This window comes from Loxodonta africana, chromosome 16 (genome assembly GCF_030014295.1).
Source record: "Loxodonta africana isolate mLoxAfr1 chromosome 16, mLoxAfr1.hap2, whole genome shotgun sequence".
Taxonomy (NCBI): Eukaryota; Metazoa; Chordata; class Mammalia; order Proboscidea; family Elephantidae; genus Loxodonta; species Loxodonta africana.
Window position 1 is genome coordinate 61462603 of NC_087357.1, and position 21684 is coordinate 61484286.

The window sequence follows — 21684 nt, forward strand, 5'->3', positions numbered from 1 at the left end:
AGCTGAGTGCATCATTGGTCATATATTCTGTTCCATCTCTTTCCTAGGCAGCTCCCTTTCCCATTCTTAAAAACAGCTTTTCTAAGTCTTTACTGATTTTCTCAAATCCACTCGCCCTCCTACCTATCCTCAGCTTTAACGATGACCAGCCCCCCACTGCAGAATAAAAATAGAGGTTCTCAACTGTAAACCGCCTCAACTCTCTTCCCAACACAGCCACTGTTCCTTTCTTTCTATCTCAGAGGAAGATGCACCTGCTTCTTTCGCGAGCCCATGCTTCTTTCCATCAATGTTCCTAATCTTATTCTTGTCTGTGACATCCAGGATCTTGTTCGTTAAATATCCCTGCTTTCTCATAACTCGAATCTCATTATCTGCCTGCTAAAATTCACCAGCAATTCACCAACATATATTTATTGAGCACTTCTGTGCCAGGCACGGGGCATTCAACAGTGAATAAAATAAAAGCCTTTGTCCTCTTAGAGTTTACGTTTGAATAAGGGAAGGCAGAAAATTAAATATTTGTTAGATGTGTGCTATGGCATGTGCTGAAGAGAAAAGTAAAGCAGGATAAAGGAGTGAGGACGATATTGAAAGGCCTCTCTGATGGGTAACATCAGAGCAGAGACCTAAAGCAAACGAGAAAGCTGTCCACATGGATAACTGGGAGACGAGCATTTCAGGCAGTGAAACAGCGTGTGCAGAAGCCCTGAGGTGGGAACACACTAGCACATACAAGGAACAGTCAAAGGGCTGGTGTAGCTGAGGCAGAACGAGGGAAGGAGGCGTACTAGCAGGTAAGAATTTCGATGGGAAGCCATCAGAGGAGTTTTGAGCGGAGGCATGACATGATTTGACTTATGTTTTAGAGAGGTCATTCTGACTGCTGTATGGGAAATAGGCTAAAAAAAACAGAATGATCAGTTAGGATACTATTGGCATAATCCAGGCAAGAGATGATGGTCATCTGGACTAGAGAGGTATCTGTGGAAGTGGTGAGAAATGGCTCCCATACTGGGTATGTTTCAAAGAGACAGGATGGGTGGATGTCAGCCAAGCAGACGAGGGGAGTATGCTAGTATTTTCCATTTGCCCCTCCAGTGCCCATCTCCACACCTCTCCACCTTGTTCCGTGGCCCAGGAAGCTGATTCTTATAGACACAGTCATCTCTGACTTGCCTTTGAGTTTGGCCAGTGAGAGGGTCCTGCAGAAGATCAGAAGGCAGGAGGAGCATACCAGTCAGAGTATTTGTTCACTCTTATCCCTCCCTGCCCTTCCCCCTTCTCACCTAAGGGTAATATCAGTTCCTGCTTTTGCTAGCTCGGGGTGTACCACTATATCCCTTATTAATTTCCCTGAACCTCACCCACAACTTTATAAATAGTTCCTTCATTAAGCTTTCCTGAAATTGTTGGGATCTTGGCTCATATTGGGAGGTAAGGCATCCGGTGCTGTAAAGGCACAGAACTTTTTCTCCTTGGTAAAATCTTTGAAGACAGAAGCTGTCACCTTCATGTTTCTGTTCCTGTGGCCATGAAGTAGGTAGGAATTTGCTACCGTTGTATTGATGAGCGTTATTTGTAATGTTGACACCTGAGTCGTCAAGATTTGACTAAATTATGTTTGTTATGAAAGATTGATCAAAAGTAGAGGTGTGTGTGTATATCCTTTTTAGTGCTTGTAGATAGAAACTTCACTTTGTTGGATAATTCAATTGCCTTAAAGTCAAAAAGACAGCAGTTTATTGATCTTACTAATTGTTTTTCAATTGGAAAGAAATATGTATTTGTTCCCACTTTCCCGAGAACATAAATTTGTACCAATAAAGATGGTGCTAGTAACCCTTTTTCTAGTAAATTAAAAGGTGATTGTGATGTATCAAAGTCATCTGTTAAATTACTGAGTCATTTGCGTAACACATTTTAATAGAAATTATTTCTATTATATTTGGTTATGTACATCCGTAAGGTTAGTAATTTGATTATTTTCCACCAGTTATTTGGTATTAATAATGCATTTTGTTTTTGGTGTTTTCTGTTGATCTCAAGATTTTTTTTTTTTCCTCTTCACGTATGCTTACTTATAGGTTTAATCTTTTGTGACTTGCTTTTTTTTTTTTTGGACGTTGACTTCTTTCTGTTATTTCCTTTGGGCAAAACCTTAAACAGTAGGCTGAGTGGACTTGAGGTATAGTTTTAATAAAGCTTCACTGAGTAATCATTTGGTAGAAAATCCTAACCAAATCCATTAATGGGAAAAAAGAAAGCAATGTGTTATCAAGATTAACTTTCTTTGTGGTTGTTCCCATGAATAACACATACACATTGAATTTATTTAATTATTGCTTCCATTCAACTATATTCGAAGGTCCATGTTTCTGATAAATAGATGGAAAAATCCATAAGTTTCAGAGAGCAGATTGTTAGAGAGTTTATTCATCAAAGAAAGATTTAGACCATGAGGTTTTGCTTATATAAAATTGTAGTCAATACCCCAGGAGAATATTGAGGAATACCTTATTGATTTGACAGTTTGTTGTTGTCATTGTTTTAACTAAAAAGGCATAGGGCCTTCTTCTTTTCCTTTTTTTTTTTAATTTTTGACATCATTAAATATGTATCTAGTATATGGAAAAAAATGCAAATATATAGTATGTATGTATGTAAATATAATTATTCGGACTGGCAAATAATGTTAGTTCATGAATATTTTTATTATTTCCAGGTTCGATGGATGATGTATTGGATTGTTTTTGCTCTCTATACTGTGATTGAAACAGTGGCAGATCAAACAGTTGCTTGGTAAGTTCGAATACCAAGCAAGAGGCAGTCTACAGACTACTTATCAGGTCCTCCTCTTGCTGTTAACTAAGTGAACTTGATCAAGTTACCTATTTGTCCAGTGTCTCCTTTTCTTCACCTGCTTTCCCTATAAGAACATTACTTTTCTTACACCCCACCTCAAACAGAGGTAGCCCATTCCTCTGCCCATGTGGCAATCTCTCTGCTCACCTCCCACATACCTTCCCTGGTATTTTAGGGTTTGAGAAACTTGGTTGTTGTTTTCCTTTTTCCATACTGATGATTTCAGACTATTTATCTTTCCCTAAACAATTCCTCTTTTGAAGCCGATACCATCTGGCTTTACCACTGCCTCCCCTTCCTTAAAGCTCTCATCTGCAAACACTGAAACTGGACAACATCACCATCCATGTGGACAGCCCCCTCAACACCAGTTCATGGCTGTTGTATTCCAACAAAACCTGTGCTGTCTGTCAGTGGTGCAGTTCCATGTAATCCTAGCCATCACGTGGAGGGAGAAGTCCTCCCTTCAAAATCTTCAGACTTCTGACTGGTCATAACCTGGTATTCTAACAATGCCCTTAGCTCCTTTTTCCCCATAGTATACCTGCTCTTCACCTCACTGAGACCTTTCATCCCTTGATTATGGCATTATCCCCTAGTCTGTTGCCTCCACTTAGTTTTACCTTTTTTCCTACCCAGCCTGGTCCTGTATATTCATCTACTTCATTTACCGCCTTGCCAGTATCTTTAACCGCTCTTGTTGCACAAACCTAAATTAGTCCAGCAATCACTTGTCTTTACTTCTTTAACTGAGCTGCTAACTGCAGCCAAAAAAAACCCAGCTTCTCACATAGGTGTCAGTTCAAACCTCAGCATTCCCTTTACTTGCTTTGGTCAGCTACTACTTCCATTCCTTCCTCTGTCTGTTTCAAACCTTTACTGTTCTCCTTAAGCTGTCTTTCCCACTTGGCTATTCTCATTCATAGCACATTAGGTCACATTGGATTTACTAGAAAAAAATTATCAGACCTGAATGTTCTTAACAGCCTGCCCTTATTTATGAGCTGCTCTGTATCTGCATCCATCCTTCTGATTTGAAATAGGTTTTCCTTCTCCTATTTCACAGATCATTCTTTCACCTGTTATGTTTTGGGTGTGGGGGTTTTGGTGAGGTTCCCCCCCATTTGTTCACTTGTTTTATGTTTTGTTTATTTTTTATTGTAGTAAATACATATGTGATAAGTTACTCAAATTATTTCCCATATCTAAATTATTCACATGTACAATGTAGTGACATTAGTTATGTTTATCATGTTATTCAATCATTACCGTTATCTATTTCCAAATTTTCCTGTCACCCTTAATAGAAGTTTAATATCCCCTAAGCAATGAGTCCCCCCTTTTCTCTCCCTCCAGCTTGCCCCTGATAACCAGTAATAAATTTTGGTCTATACACACCTGCCTGTCCTAGATATTTTATATAAGTGAGATCATACAGTGTTTGCCCCTTTTATGACTAACTTATTTCGTTCAGCATAATGTCTTCAAGTTTCATCCATGTTACAGCATGTGTCAGGATTTCATTTATCTTTATGGCTGGTTAATATTTCATTATATGTATATACCACATTTTATTTATTTGCTTGTATTTTAGAGGCAGAGCAGAGATTCTAAACCATGTTAGGTCTCTTAAGCTTCAAAGCTCATTTTTTAAAAACTTGGTTTTTTTCTGAGTGCAGATGTAGCGTATCTACATTATTTTAAATGTGAACGATGGTGAAAAGATTTAACATGAAGAACGAAAGTTCAGAAACCCTTTTGTAATTGCACCGTGGCAGAGGCTCTTTGTTGACTGCACAATAGTCATTTCGCACCCACCTTACCCGACTGCGTTGCCAGAAGCGCCCAGATTTGTTCAGTTATCATAGGTCTTAGTGCATCATGGACCAGAAGATAGTGGTCCCCTCATTAGATTTTACTTTGGCAACAAACAACCCCAAAAGCACAGTTGAGTTGGAAAAACAAACATTTATTTCTTGCCCAAGTTACATGGGGACAAATGGTTGACTGCAGCTTTGCTGGGCTCAGCTCAGTTTTAAGTGTCTTCTTGCTTTGTGACCAAGGCTGAAGAAGCAGCTACTCTCATGACAGAAGGCAAAAGCCGTAGGGAAGAAATCGGTGTGGGGGTGGAGGCAAGTAGAAGGAGGTGAGGGAGCCAAACCACACGAGGGCATTTAAAGCTTCTGCTTACATGTGATACATGTCAGACTCACATTCTCTTCACCAAAGCACGTCACACTGCTAAACCCACAGCCACTGGATGGAGGAGCATACTCAGCCTCTGGGGAAGGCACTGCACAGTCTTACGGAAAAGTGTGGGTATATAATCCTAATTCCCAATCTACCACAGTAGTGATTCCTTCCCCTTCCAAGTGATTGATTTCAGCTACAAAGTGCTGCAATTCTGGCCAAATAAGATTAGAGGGGAAGTTTCCTGGGGTTTCTGAGAAAGGTAAGAAGGAGATATGTCTATGGGTTAAATTCTGTGTGCTTGGAACATATAAAGTTGTGTCGTGACTCTTTGAGGGATATCATGTATATCACGTCACATATGTCAACGGGATAGATACGTACCTTACTGCCCTGCTTAAATGGTCTTCATGCCCTCTCTTACTGCTGCAGTCAGTTTGGCATCTTGCTTGTGCTCACTTAAAAGGAAGAATCACATACTAGACTGTGTGACTCTCTGAGGGGATCAGATCACTGATCTATAGTTTGAGACATTTGTGAGATTAATTCATCAGTTCAAAAGTGGTTATTTCCCTAATCACTAATATTTACACATGAAAACTTAACACAGTTACTGAACTTTTAAAAAAGTTTTGCCTGTGTGTGTGTGATTTTTTTACTCTTTGTAGTTTATATTCACTGGCAGTTGTTTTCAACCTTTTTTCTTGTTAGGTTCCCCCTGTACTATGAGCTTAAGATTGCTTTTGTCATATGGCTGCTCTCTCCTTATACCAAAGGAGCAAGTTTAATATACAGAAAATTTCTTCATCCACTTCTTTCTTCAAAGGAAAGGGTAAGATACATAAATGATTTCCACAAATCTTTTGTTAAAAATATATGTTGTCATGTGCTTTACACTATAAAATCAGTGAAATTATAATATTATGGAGGGAAAGTCCTCATTTTTGCTTCTCAGCATTATTTTTAAAGAAAATTAACATTTACGGGGCTTTTTTCTCCCAGGAGATTGATGATTACATTGTACAAGCAAAGGAACGAGGCTATGAGACTATGGTAAACTTTGGACGACAAGGTTTAAACTTAGCAGCTACTGCTGCTGTTACCGCAGCAGTGAAGGTAATTTTTCATTTATATTTTTTTAATCCAGTGTCCTGTTAAGTCAACAGATAAAGGGGGGTAGCTTTTTATTTCAAATTATTGTCAAATTTTGACACGATTTTGCTTTGTGCTTATTTTTGTAATACTGGAAAGAACAAGTAGATAATTTGAAAGACATTTTAACATTGTGTTTTCTATAACTACTCAGTATTTTACAACTATCTTTTAATTGATCACAAAATGAGACCTAGCTAATAAATCGAACATACCTGAAAATGTCGTTCTGTCATGATTTTCCCACTTTATAGCCTTAAAGTAGTTTGAATACGTTACCTTTAGTAAAGATGATCATTCTTTCTTTCTGTCTTTGATGTTCCCTCTCTCTGTATCTCTCTCGATGGCAATATCTTGGTAGGATTTCTGGCTTACTTCTGCACCTCTACTTCAATCAATTTGAGGTAACTGATTATTCAAAATAAGGCATGAAAAAATTCTGTTCTTAAAAACTTGAGATCTTACTCAGCCAATTACTAATGTCATTTGTTGTGTTTTGCTAGCCAAGTTATCAAATGAATGCTTTCTGTGAAAACTTGCATTATGGCTTTTGGATTACTTTTGCATGTAGTAATTAGTGTGATTTAAATACCATAGCATAATGGATTTTGGTGTGTAGTATATGGAAAGAAAACAGACATCAGATCCAGAATGTACCGAGTGTGACTTTCTGAGTAACTACAGGCAATTACTTACATTCTGTTCATTAGTTACTTCATTTTTGTGGCTAATATACCTATCTGCGATAGCATATATATAAGCACAGTACTTGCTTGCTTTTAGTAGGAGCCCAATTCAAACGCTGGTGGTGTAGTGGTTAATTGCTACCAGTGTTAACAAAACAGTCGGCAGTTCGAATCCACCAGGCGCTCCTCGGAAACCCTATGGGGCAGCTCTACTCTGTCCTGTAGGGTCACTATGAGTCGGAATCGACTCGATGGCAGTGGGTGGCTCTTGAGTTACATTGAGACTAATAATATTCCAGCTTTCAAGTTAGGCTTTTTTAACTTAGTTATCTTAAAACTAAACCAATAGTATGGAAATAATTATTCTAGTTAAGTGATGATTTTACATGACAGCAATAGTGAAGGGATGTAAAATTATGGAACTTTCACTTAGAGTATTTGGCTCAGTTATCACAATTAATAATGATCAAAAAGGTGAAATTGTCACATTATATACCTAGCAGTGTTACATTGAGGATTAAATGAGAATTTATTAACTATTCACACAAGATGAGTATATTGTTGATTATTAATAGCATTTTAATTGTGGTAGAGTTTGCGTGTTGATTGGTTTTTATAAACTTTTTCTTTTATTTGATTAGATTTATAAACAGATACTAAAATGGCAAAATTTTCAGCTTCTTTAAAGACTGTTTTCCACTTTAGAAGCAGATCATTTGCTTGTTACTCCTTGCTTAATGAAAATGCATTCCTAACTTGCACATCTACTAAAAAGGACCATCTGGGAGATCCAACTTTCATAAACTAAGAATTCTAAAAAGAGAGAATAGATAGAATTACTGAAAAAATAATATGACAGTATTTCCCGCAACTGAAAGACATTCGCCTCCTGATTGAAAGGGCTCCTCAAAGTACTCAGAACAATAAATGGAGTGGGAGTAGGGAGAGGAGACTGACTCTAAGCAAAGTTACTGCGATATTCCATAACAGCAGACATAAAGAGAGAATTCTTAAAACTTCCAGGGAGAAAAATATGTCACATGCAAACAAGCAAAATTCAAAATGGCATTAAAATTCTGAGTAGTGACAATGGAAGCCTGAAGACAGCAAAATAATCCCATCAAAATTCTGAGTGAAAATGATTTTTACCCAGAAGTTCTGTAACTCATCAAGCTCTCAGTCAGTCACAGAGTGTACCTCTTGTCCATCCTTTGTCAGGAGAGATGCCCTGCCAAAGCTAAAGAATAATCCCAGAAAAGAGAAACCCATGATATCTGGGAAACAGGGCAGGGAGGTAAAGGGAATTCCCAGAATGAGCTCTGTGCAGCAAATCCTGAGTACATCCAGCCAAAATTGGATGAGATGGATGAAGAGTGCCAAGAGAGATGTCTCTAGAAAGGATAGGGAGCTGAGAGTACCTGATGGGTTTAATCCTGTGCAAAGATGATGTTTAAACCAATCAGAGCCCATGCTGGGACCAATCAGAAGACCCTCTGGCTGTAAACAGCTGGTACTGATGCAGCCGCCATCAGCCCTGAGCCTCATGAAAAATGTATTGGAGACAGTGGAAGAGGGCGAGGGTAAGACAACTAAGCAAATGAAAAATGTCAAAAGGCATAATCACTAACTCAAGAGAAAAACCAAAAGTTAGATAAGAAAGGAAATAAAGCGAACATGACTCAGCTCAGCAGTGAGTGGCATTGACATCATCATAATCAGAACATCACAGAACGCTGACTGTCGATTTAGCAACAACTCTGATTTCACTGTGTTGGGAGGATAGGGGAAGGAAAAAGGGAGAGGGGAGAGAGCTGAAATCCTTCTCCGCCCTAATAGGAAATAAGAAGGTTTAGAGTGGTTGCATCTTCAAGGGAATGGAGAGGAGAAGGGGCCCAAGAAAAATTAGCTTTATTGCAAGCTTTGAGCATTATTTAACTGCATGTATTTATTTACATCCCAAAGAAGATGCTTTCTGGATTTTTCACGTCCGAAAGCATCATCCATCATGATTCCATGGACAAAAACTGAAGATTCAATTTCAACTTGAAAAGTTGTTTAGAAAATGCAGTCATTTTGGAATATCATTTTAGAAAACATAGTATCTAATTTCTAATTTTAACATAGTTTTTAATCCTATTGTTCTGTGACTCGCGTTTCCACATAATATGACGTCTTATGGGATACTTATTTTATTTTGACGTGTTTACATCCAAACCCCCTATATGGAGAATTAGCAATCCTCACTATTTTATCTTATCCTCATTCTCTCCTTTGTTTTTATTTTATACTTGGCTGCCTTAAGTATTCAGCATCCTACATATCATTTATTCAACTTCTATTTATCTAATGCCTAATATATGCTAGCTGTTGGGAATGCAGCCGTAAACAAGGTAAACATGGCCCCTACTATGTGGCTACAGCTAATGCCCATATTCACTAAACAAAAATTTTACCATCCCTTTAGTTGCTAAGAGCCAGCCCCTCACCTTCCATTATTAAAATAAATACTTTTGCATTAAAAAAAAAAACTATAAAAGCAATTCTGTATGTATATTTCTCTGGCTTTCTTCGTTTCACCATGATTCGTTGTTTATTTTCATTTACGTATTTAACACCATTAAAGTTACCTCCCCACCCTAAAGGCCGGAATCATAATTGAGTATAAAAGCCATCCAAGTTATCATTATAAAATAAACACATTTTCCATCATTGGAATTCATTTTGAAACTGCCCCCCACATTTGTCCTGTGGTAATACTTTCATTAACAAGATCACTGTAATTTTGCCGTTCTCATCATGAGGACAGGAATGTTGTGTTTAACCATCCTGGAGTCTGTCTTATTCATTAGAAATAGTCATTAAGTATGCTGAAAATAGCATCATGTTAACACTATTTGCCACAAGTTACACTGTACCTCTTTTAAAGTAGTTGAAATTAGTTTCATCTCTGGGGATGTCGAAGAAAGACATTGCTATGGAAGAATCACTGAACCAGACACTTCATACTGAAGAGTTAATTGAAACTGAAATAGGAAATAGGTCAAGTTTAAGGAGAAACTGCAAGAAAACCAATACTAAGACTTGACAATTATTTAAAATTTTTACAACATGTAGTTTGTTAAAAATAGCTTTCAGATTAAAAATTAATGGACTCATAGTGTGACCTTTAAAGAACAGTAATCCCTCGACGAGGTTTCCCTGATTGAACTACCTGAGCGTGTTCAAGATGAAAATAGGAATCTAATCAGAACATTTATTACACTGTAAAGCAGTTTTCTGAAAATGTTACTCAGTTCTGTGACCTCATTACCAGGCATCTGTTCACAAGGTCGGTGTACAAGTTTATTTTGGCTGAGCAAAGCATAAACATGTGAAGGACCTTCAAGGATTTTGCTGCGGATGTTCAACATTCCATAGCTTTTCCCATGAGAAGTGGAGGTGGCCTTCATACAGATGAGCAAAACTACTGCCGGGTGAAGGGCGGATGAAGAAAAGCACTACTGGTCTTATTAATCATCTCTTTGCATTTTCTCTGCCTGCCTTTTCTTAGCAGATATTGTTTTTAAAAAATCATTTATCACAGAAATTAGAGCCTTACAGGTAAAATTGCTGAAACCTAATTGACTTTAAATTATCACAGGATTAAGTCAAAAATTCTGATATCTTACTGTCAGTTTTAATGGCTCTCTGTGAAAGGGTAAGGGAATGTCCACCTGCTAAGGAACATTCCCTAAAATAGCATTTGTCCAAGGCAGTGGAGAAGAAAAGCCATACTATCTCCCCTGCGATCCAAGGAGGTGGAGTGGCATAATGAACGTTTGATTCTGTAGCAGTCGGATTATCTGGATTTTTTAGCCCTGATTCAGCCATTAATTAACTGTGAGACTTTGGGCAAGTTATCTACCCTGAGCACTCTAAATATTAATTTTCTCACCTGTAAAATAAAGGCGTGAACTTGACCTTTGAAGCCCCTTGTATCGGTCAAAGAGTGATTCTCAACTGGGGGTAATTTTGTCACCCAAGGGACATTTGACAATGTCTGGAGACATTTTTGGTTATCACAACAGGGGTGGGGAGTGCTACTGGCATCTATTGGGTAGAGACCAGGGGTGCTACTTAACGTCCTACAAATGAACAAGACAGCTTCCTCACAACAAAAAATTATCCAGCCCCCAATAGCAATAACGCTTAGGTTGAGAAACCCTGATTTCAAAGTATGATGAGTCAGAAAAAGACTAGAAGGATCTATGAATATATATAGGTAGTTTTGGTGGTGGGTTACAAATAATTTTTATTTTCCTATTAATACTTTGGAAACCCTGGTGGCATAGTGGTTAAGTGCTACGGCTGCTAACCAAAGGGTCGGCAGTTCGAATCCACCAGGCGTTCCTTGGAAACTCTATGGGGCAGTTCTACCCTGTCCTCTAGGGTCGCTATGAGTTGGAATCGACTGGACGGCACTGGGTTTTGTTATTAATACTTTATTACAAATGTTCCTCAATAAATATATGTTGCTCTAATAATCTTAAAAACACTAAAATATTCAATAAATGCAAGTAGAGATAGTTCCATTATGGGTTTGATCAGACTAATTGTTCAGTGTCCACAGGGAAAAGAGATTTCCCTTAAAAACTAGTAACTAAACCTTATCCCAATTATAATGTAACATGTCAAGAATCAACAAGAAATATAACGTAATGACTACTTGTTATTGAACACAATAAAAATTATTCTGTAAAGGAATATTTGCATACTTAAATGGTTCTAAAGCATTACTGGTTATATATTTTTAAATTCTTAATAAAAATGTGAAGAGAAAAGACTGAAGTCTTTATATGAAGATGCTGATGAGCACAATAAACTCCCCTTATTTCACATAAAATATGGTCATGTTAATGCAATATTTAACCAGGAAATGAAATATTTAAACAAAAGCAGAATTTGTAAAGTATAAGGAAGTTAGAGTTGGTCATGCACACAAAGTCAGAGACTTCCTCCTTTTTACAGATGTCAGCCATTTAAGATACTTGAGTAGACACCCCAATGTCCTAGTGCCCTTAGAAATAAATGAGCTCTGTATGGGGCCAGCACCTGGAGCTGTTGTCAGCTGAAAAATCCTTCCCAGAGCTTGAGTGTGTTAGATCTGGACCCGGCCTCCTGCATGAAAGCCCACCTGGCCCTGTGAGCTTGTCAGTCCTGCCCAGTCAGCCCCCGCAGTGTTGTCAGTTTCTTGAACGGACCTTCTGGGCCCACCTAAATCCAAACCCTGTGTCCTTTAAGCCACCCAAAGTTCAGAAAGATTAAGAACACCTCTGCTAATAATGATCAGGTTTAATGTAAAATATCCTATGGAATACTTTAATTACTTTGCCTTTTGCATTCTTATCACAATCTTTCTGTTACTTCTTTGATTTTCTTCTTCGTAGGATCTAGTTTAACATACACAGTGTACATACAGTTTTGCAGAGAATAGGATCTAAAATGCTGGGCTGTGGGATTACCTTGTGAATGGTAACCACCTTCCTCCTTATTGACTAAGACTGCCACTTCTATGCAGATTTCCCCCTGAGACTAAAGCACCTTTCCTCATTTTTCTTATTCTTTTGATTATTATCTGTTTAATATTGCTCTGGAGGCAAAATATACATAGCACAGCAATAGAAGTAGCAATAATGTGTGAGTTCCTGTGTGGTATGTCCTAACTAATTTGTTGATTATCATCATTAAAAGTACCCAAGTTTGCGTAAGACATGATTATAAAGCTGGACTGCTTGCGATTCGATGGCACTTTGACTCCTTTGCGATCTGAGGTGTATCTTCTTGAGTGTGAGCAGGTTTGGGAGTTAGACCGAGCCTTGGGCATTGCACCTGATGGGTAGAGGGTATCGGGGCTTGCATGCCATTCTCCTGATGTGTGGCAGTAGGACAAAAGTCAAGAATTGCTGAGAGCGGGCACAGGAATACAAAGGTAGGACAAAGAAAATGGCATTTCTGAGAAAATCAGGCATCTGCTTGAGATAACCATTGATCCTTTTAGTGTGACTCTGAAGTCTTTTTTCAGCCACCTGTTTAATAAGTAAATGGTATCTGATGAAGAGGAACAAAATCTAATGAATTAAATCATGCCAAGAATGTTTTAAAATATGTGGAATCCAGTAGAGGAATGATTTTTATTGAGAAAAAAAAAAACCAAACCCATTGCCGTCAAGTCGATTCTGACTCATAGCGACCCTATAGGACAGAGTAGAACTACCCCATAGAGTTTCCAAGGAGCGTCTGGTGGATTTGAACTGCCATCCTTTTGGGTAGCAGTCGTAGCTCCTGACCACTACGCCACCAGCGTTTCCTTATTGAGAATATAGACCCTTTAATAATTAAGGTACCGAACAGTTTGTGCTGGGCTACTAACCAAAAGTTTGGTGATTCAGATCGACCCAGAGGCATTGCGGAAGAAAGGCCTGCTTCCCTAGTTTTGAAAAAATACAGCTAATAGAAACCCTGTGGAACACAGTTCTATTCTGACACACATGGGGTGGCCATGAGTCAGAATTGGCTCCACAGCAACAGGAATTTAATAATTCCTTTTCACAATTCAAATAATATGGTAGAAATACAAAGTTCAGTTGAGGCGTGGTATTTGGTTCTGACATAATATGATATTCCTAACTCTCTAACCCTCTGGGGCAGTTCTACGCTGTCCTGTAGGGTCACTATGAGTCGAAATCGACTTGACGGCAGTGGGTTTTGGTTTGGAGCAGTTGAATCAAGACTCATGAATCAAGACCTTTTTCTTCCATATAAAATACATATTAACAGTAATACCCCATCTTAGGCTTTGAAATTTAGAGATGAACCATTACAGATGAGTTTCTACAGTAACATTATAACTAGAGGCAATCATAAATTCACATATTTGAAAAGAAGAAATAATAAGTATAAAAACCTTTAGAATATTTTTAATCTAGTTAGAAATAAGAAATGAGTCATCTATGTGCTACGTAAATTTTCAAAGTGGTTAAATTTAGAAGTGGTCTTTTTTTTTTTTTTTTCTTTTTACAAAGCTTTATAACTTGGAGAAGAACGTAGCTATGTCTGAAAAAGTTGAGAAATGTGCTTTCAGAGCCAGCTAACGATGACGGTCGTTGAACTTCCTGCAGTGATGGAAATGCTCTATATCTGCACTGCCCAATACAGTAGCCACTGGCCACATGTGGGTAATAAGCATTTGAAATGTGGCTAGTACAACTAAGGAACTGAATTTTTAATTTTATTTACTGTTAATTAATTTTAATAGCCACATGTGGCTAGTAGCTACAACGTTGTTAATGCAAAATGGCTTGAAGTCAAATTGTACAGCAGCAAATCCGCCTTGCCCGATGAATGAGTTCATTTACGGAATATCATGTTATAGCCAAGATTCTTTGGCTCTCAAGTTTTTTCCCTCCTTCTAAGTAGAGCCAGTATCAGTCCGGACTTACATTAGTTTTAAAACAGTGTCTGTTTTACTTTAAAAAGTTCTTCTAAAGCATACATTCAAGTCCTGAAGTACAAGTTCAAGGAGAAAGCAGAATTGTGGATGCTATTTATACTCTGAAGGTAATAAGCTCATCCTCAGTGTTTTACATTTTAAAATTAAATGGAATTCTGAAATGTTGAGGGATGAAAGGTACTGATGTCTACAACTTACTTTGGAAATACATAAAAAAAACAAAATGGACAGATGGATAGACGGTCAATATATGCTAAAGCCAATACAGGAAAATGTAAATAATACCCAGGTGTTCACTGTACACTTCTATTTTTCTGCAAATTTCACAATAAGCTGGAAAAAAGTTCATAATAAAATGTTGGGCAAAAGTTAAATGTAAGCATTGTTAAATATTTTAAAGTGTCTTTTTTTTCTTGAATCTATCACTTCTCTGTTAAATAGAGCCAAGGAGCAATAACTGAACGTTTAAGAAGTTTCAGTATGCATGATTTAACAACTATTCAAGGTGACGAGCCTGTGGGACAAAGACCATACCAGCCTCTACCGGATGCAAAAAAGAAAAGTAAACCAGCATCCAGTGAATCAGCAGGTGTGCTCGTTTGTTTTAATATATGTTATTGTTATTAGCTGCCTTCAAGTTGGCCCCCATCTCATGGTGACCCCATGCACAATAGGATCAGTCCATTGTGATCCATGGGGTTTTCATCAGCTGATTTTTAGAAATGAATTGCCAGGCCTTTCTTCCTAGTCTCTTAGTCCGGAAACTCTGCTGAAACCACAACATGCAAGCTTCCATTGGCATACCAGTGGTGACTGCTGCGCTTGAGGTGCATTGGCTGGGCATCAAGCCCAGGACTCCTGTATGGAATGTGAGAATTCTGCCACTGAACCACCAATAAGTAGTTATTTGATAATTGTGCTGGCTGGTCAAGATGGGCAATAAAATAACACATTAGGTAACTATCTCAATTTGGGTAGCCAAATTTACTTCTGAGCTTACGTCTTCGAGTTTTATACTTAACCGTAGTTCTCTTTCCTCTAAATTTTCTCTAAATTAGGTGAGTATTTGCCTTTTGCTGACCCTGGAAGATGATCCAGCTAAGAAAGTAGCCATAACCTCTGTGCTGCCATGAATTTTTCGAAGCCGTGAGGGTGGTTACCACCACCTCCCACCCCACACTAGTTCTGACCTGTAATCAATACTTTTGCCACTCACATTATGTTGTGACATCCAAGAGTTGTATAGTTAAACCCTCTTTACCGTAAATGTCACGGACAAATAAAGGTACTGACTCACAAGACAAAGAATTTTAAGATGACAACAGATGACTCATTTTGAAAATAGGATTACTTGAGTGGGAAATGTGTTGAAATTACATACTCTAGTTCAAGAGCTAACTTGTAGGTGTGTTCTAATATAAATTATGAATGTGGCATAATTGATATGCCTTAAAATTTTAGTCAGTTACTGTGGCCTTAGAAGCATACACATAAACAAAAAGGTAGTTCCTTGGTCGTTTTAACATATAAAAGAACATTTGAGTTCAAGGCTTAGCTAAGAACTAAGATATTGAGGATATTTGTTATTAAAAAATTAAGGCCATAAGGTACAGGTCTGCTTGACCTTTTTTTTTTTTTAAGCAGAGGTTTTTTTTTACAGAGAGATTGAAAATCATCCTTTATAATTAAAACCAATTTGAAATATAAATAATAGTCCTTTCGTAAAAAGAAAAAAATAATACTTTAATGTTTTTCCATATTCTCCCTAAAGCGAGTAACTTGGCAAAGTTGGTGGCTATTATCTAAGAAGTAGTAATTAAGCGCTGGCCACTGATTAAGGTAGTTAATGCCTTTAATAGGGAGGAACCACTGAACTTTGAATCATCAGCCTTAATACATTGATAATGTAGAAAAAAGTTCCTAATATAGGCATTTTCTTAATAAGCGTTTAATAATTAGGGTATATTGATTTCTATTTAAGGGAAGGGGAGTGTCAGAGAACTTGTGGACATGTGTAAGACCACCACAGCAAACATGTTGGGAAGCAAACACGCTCATATACGTTTTATGAGAGTTTTAAATGAAGTAATCCTTTTGGTTGGCGATCTGGCAATAATTATAAAAATTTGCTCCCTTTAACTTAGCAAGAGCACTTCTAGGAATATATCCTAAGGACGTAATCAGACAAGTGTTTAGAAGTGTGTGTATAAGAATGTTCACCTCCTCGTGTATGATGGCAAATTATCGGAACAAACTAAATGCCCGAGATAAATTGTTAAGCAAAGTTGTGGTTTATTAGCCATGAAAAATGATAACATTGGTCTATACTTACTGATATGGAAACATATCCAGATTGTGGGGGGGGAAATGACAAAACGTTTTTCGTGACATGATTACAGTGCACAGGTACAGAAAGTAGATGATGAAATAGATTTATTATGTATGTTTATTTTTGAAATGCGTATACACAGAAGAGAGTCTGGAAGGATGTTAATAAAATGGCAACAGTGGTTACCTCTAAGTAGTGGGACTTCCAGTGTTTTTTTCTTTTATTATTAACATAGTTCTCAAAATCAGAAGTGGAACCACAATGCTCTTCATTTTGAAAAATTACAGTACTCATTTTCAGATTTTTAAGTTGAATAGAAAATGCCTATTTTAATGAAGAATTTGACTTGACTCTAGTGTCTTCTCTCTTTTTGATGCAGGATTTGGTTAATAAGTTGCTAAGTTAAATTTATTAACTTCGCCTCGTTAATAGATCCCAGATTTGGCTACTTTTCTGTCCAACATCTCTTTCCTGCCGTACAGCAGTAGTCTCTACCCTTGGCTTCCCTGCTTTCAGTTTCATCCACTTCTGATACGTTCTCCAAAGTGCGCCTTTGGAGAAGAATCTTTTTTAAAAACCCAAATGTGATGGTGTCACCCTTCTGTTTAAAACGCTTTGAACGAGCAATGCTTCATAGCTCCCTCCTGAAATCCAACTCAATAGTGTGGTATGTTAGCTCTCCAGCCTCGTTCCCGCGCCCCATCTTGTACTAGCTGTATAGGATTATAGGCCATTCAGGATTTAACTTAGCCTTCCCTTGTACAAGGAGTCTTCCCTGACAGCCTACATACACACACACGCATGCACACACACACCTCCAGGCTAAGGTAATTCTCTCACTGTGTACTACAGAGTCTTGACCTTACCTTCTGTTCATAACACTTATCACAGCACTGTAATGCCCATTTGAGCCTGTTTTCGCTATTGGATTTTAAGTTACTTGAGAGTAGAAAAAAAGACAGCTGTGTCTTATTCATCATTGCACCACATAATCTAGTACACTACCTCTCACTTATTAGCATTTTAAAAATACTCGTGGAATCAATCCACCACTTTCCTGAAACCATAATTAGAAAACTAAGATTTTTTTCTTCACAGAAATTAGGAAACAAGGAAAGAATAAAATACGGTGTAAACAGCTTTTGAATGAAATTCTGATCCCTAAGTGTACAAAACGGAGACAATTCAAATAGCAGGGACTGTGTTTGTTGAAAGGAGCCCTATTGGCACAATAGTTAAATGCTTAGCTGCTAACTGAAAGGTCGATGTTCGAACCGACCAGCTGCTCTTTGGGAGAAAAGACCTGACGATCTGCTCCCATGAAAATTACCCCCCCCCAAAAAAGTTGCCATCGAGTAGATTGCGACTCATAGCGATCCTATAGAACAAAGTAGAACTGTCCCATAGGGTTTCCAAGGCTGTAAATAGTTAGAGAAACAGACAGCCACATCTTTCTCCTGTGGAGTGGCTGGTGGTTTCCAACCTCCAACCTTTCGGTTACGAGCACCAGGGCTCATCTGTGAAGATTATAGACAAGGTAACACTATGGGAGTTCTACGGTGTCCTGTGGGGTTGCTATGAGTCAGAATGGACTCAAAGGCACACAACAACATGTTTGCTGAACAGTAACCTTATGCTTCATCTGTGGCCTTAGAGGACTTTTTGATCACTTTGGCTTCCTTTCTGATTCAGCCCTTGATTCCTCGTTCTGCGTTTTACCTCAGTTTTATTACATTGGGATCAGGAATAGTGTATAAGCAACAGCGATAGCGAAAAATCTAGAAGTAGCAACCTAAAAACGATGTGTTTTTTCTAGTTTATGTTCCTTAATTCTAGAAGTAATAGTTTTTCAAGCAAAAAATTGGCAAGGAAAAGGAAAAAATTTAAAATCACCTAAAAGCCCACTTCCAAAAGATGTAATAGTTTTGTCTTTATGTTCTCCCTTTGTTTCTATATATACAATTTTTTTCCACATAAAATGCATAAAGAGCATTTTCCCATCACCTGTCCAGTTCCCAGCCCCTGGCCTCCGTTCACTCCCTCACAGTGTCATGCTTCCCCTTGCCCTGGGACCGCTGCTCTCTGTTCTCCCCAGAATGCACTGCTATGGACTGCTGGGGGAAAACCAAGTGATAGAACAAGGATCTTGGCCTAAAATGATGACGAACTGATTCTGCTCCCTAATCTTCCTTAATTTCTACCTTAGAAGTCTGGCACCTTGAAACTATATTCGCCCAATTTACAGTCAACGATTTTTGTATTATTATGAGAGTAAGAAGCTTATTAACAACTCTTCATGGTTGGCTTCAAAAAAAAGTTGCTGTCAAGTTGATTCTCATAGCCACCCTATACAGCAGAGTAAACTGCCTCATAGGGTTTACGAGGAGCAGCTGGTGGATTCGAACTGCCAGCCTTTGAGTTAGCAACCATAACTCACCATAGCTCTTAACCACTGTGCCACCAGGACTCCATGGTTTGCTTGTTGTTTTTGTTAGATACTGTCAGGTCAGTTCAAACTCGTAGCAACCCTGTAGGACAGAGTAGAACTGCCCCATAGAGTTGCCAGGGGGCGGCTGGTAGATTTGAACTTCTGACCTTTTTGATTAGCAGCTGAGCTCTTAACCACTACGCCACCAGGGCACCTTGGTTTGGGTGAAAAGTGGGTCTCAAATCGTCTGTGTCTTAGGAGAGCAAACTAATAAACATTTTACTGAGTGTATTTTTATTGATAAGCAAGGAGCCTATCCCTGCCTCCTCCTGAGCCTGGAAACCCTTCTGCTTTTCCTTACCTGAAAATTTACTAGTTGTGCTCCTTTATCTCTATTAAAGGAAAATTTGAAACTTAACAGAGCCTTGTAACCTCACCGCCATCTTCATAGTTTACCTAGTATTCTGCTTGCCTTAGACTTGGGCACCTGTCTTGCTCTCTCCAAGAACCTCAGGCAGTGGTTCTCAAAGTGTAGGCCCCAGACCAGTAGTATAAGCATCACCTGGGAACCTGTTAGAAATGCAGATTCTCAGCCCAGCCCCAGGCCTACTGACTTAAAAACTTTGGAGGTGGGGCCCAGCAATCCGTGTATTAACTAGTTCCCCAGGTGACTCTGGTATGTGCTAAAATTTGAGAACAAGTGTTTCAGGGACGAGAGAGTTCTTTTCCCTGGATCCCAGCCCCTTGCTCTCCTACTTCCTGACAGTAACCTACCAGACAGCCTGGATGTTTGCATGCTGGCTAATATGAAGTCTTTGTTAGCACGCCCACATGTTCTCTTACTGGCCTTCCTGATGCTGGGTCCTCTCTTTGACTAACATCTGTCGTCACAGTCTGCAGTGTTTCCAATTATGGTAACCCATCTGTCTGGGTTTTGGTTCAGCAGCTGCAACATCTCCATCACCTTCCCCCAGTAAACATTTTTTTTCCTTGGCCTTCTAGTCGATTCCAACTCATGGCGACCCGGTATGTTACAGGGTAGAACTGCGCCATAGGGTTTACTTGGCTGTAATCTTAACAGAAACAGATTGCCAGGACTTCTTCCATGGTGCCACTGGATGGTTTTGAACCGCCAACCTTTAAGTTAGTAGTCCAGTGCAAACCCTTCACACCACACAGGGACTTTCCAGTGAATACAACTTGCCCAAATTTCTAGTTAGTCTCTCTGAGTCTTATTTAGGAGGCCCTGGGTGGTGCAAATAGTTAAGCACTGGGCTACTGAATCCACCCAGGCATGCCTCAGAAGGATGTCCTGGTGATATACTTCTAAAAGTTCACAGCCATTGAAAATCTGTGGAGCTCTAACACACATAGTGTTGCCATGAGTCAGAATTGACATAATGGCAATTGATTTGGTTTCGTTTGGTCTTCGTGTGTCCTTACTGAACTCCTACCAGCGCCAATTTTGACCAAAGGAGACAGAGTGGGAAGAGACTTTACTATGTGTCTATGTTCTTTGATTTTTGAACAAGGTGAATGTGTTACCTACTCAAAAAAATTTTTTTAATTATTCTGAAATACGCACAATAGAAATAAGAATGGTCAGGGACAACTCTGTGGAGGAAATCTAGAATAGTGCAAGGGGTAAAAGTTAATCATGAAGAGCAAGGAGCACATCCCAGATAGGCAAGGGAGAGGAGCAACCTGGCCAAGGCGAACCACGCAGAGAACTGCAAACAGAAAGACTGCAGTAGAGTGAAGAGGCCATCCTGCCTAAGTATCCTTTCACCAAAACATCCTGTTTTGACAACTCATTTAGGGTATGGAATTCCACTGAAAGATGGAGAGGAGAAAACAGATGAAGAAGAGAACGGGCCATACTCAGACGATGAGATGTTAACACACAGAGGACTTCGAAGATCGCAAAGCATGAAGTCTGTGAAAACCACCAAAGGTCGCAAAGAGGTTAGTTGAGCATAGAGTTGTTTTCCTAATGATGAGTATTAAGGGATCTCCCTGCTGCATTATCGTGGATGTTAATGACCCAGAAATGACAGATTGGAATGGCAGAGGAGCAGTTATGTTTAAACCTCTTTATTCAGATCAGATGTTTTAGGATCACTCGAAATTTTGAAAATGGTAAATTCCTAGTCTCCCTTCATGGGTAGAAAATAGTGCTCCCATATAGCAAATAGTATAGTTATCGTGAATTTCCAGCGCCAGCCCTGTTGGTAAAGCAAGGAAAGCAACAAAAAAATTAACCACATAGTTTTGCTTTGTATCAGCCCTACATGATGATTAAATAGTAAAAGTTTATCCAAAACAACATATTGTCTTCCTGCCCAGAAGGCAGTGGAGGTTTTGAATGGCCTTAGGTCATTACGTCCAGTGCCCATTGCCATTGTGCTAAGCAAAGAATAAACAATAACAGTTCATGTTTTTACCATTAGTAATAATAATAATCTGAAACATGCACCCCATATGGAACCAACTATACTTTTATGAGTACATAAACAGTACTGTCTTTTGAATTCACAATTAAAGG

At 38.7% G+C, this 21684-nt stretch overlaps 1 protein-coding gene across 1 annotated transcript in view; it reads left to right on the forward strand.

Moving 5' to 3' along the window:
• REEP3 (receptor accessory protein 3) overlaps window positions 1-21684 on the forward strand; it is an 87729-nt gene that overhangs the window by 58720 nt on the left and 7325 nt on the right. Inside the window, exons 3-7 of the mRNA XM_064269628.1 lie at window positions 2726-2802; window positions 5767-5887; window positions 6058-6171; window positions 14824-14971; window positions 20959-21104. Of these exons, the coding sequence (XP_064125698.1) occupies window positions 2726-2802; window positions 5767-5887; window positions 6058-6171; window positions 14824-14971; window positions 20959-21104 (606 nt within the window). The remainder of the gene's footprint in view (window positions 1-2725; window positions 2803-5766; window positions 5888-6057; window positions 6172-14823; window positions 14972-20958; window positions 21105-21684) is intronic.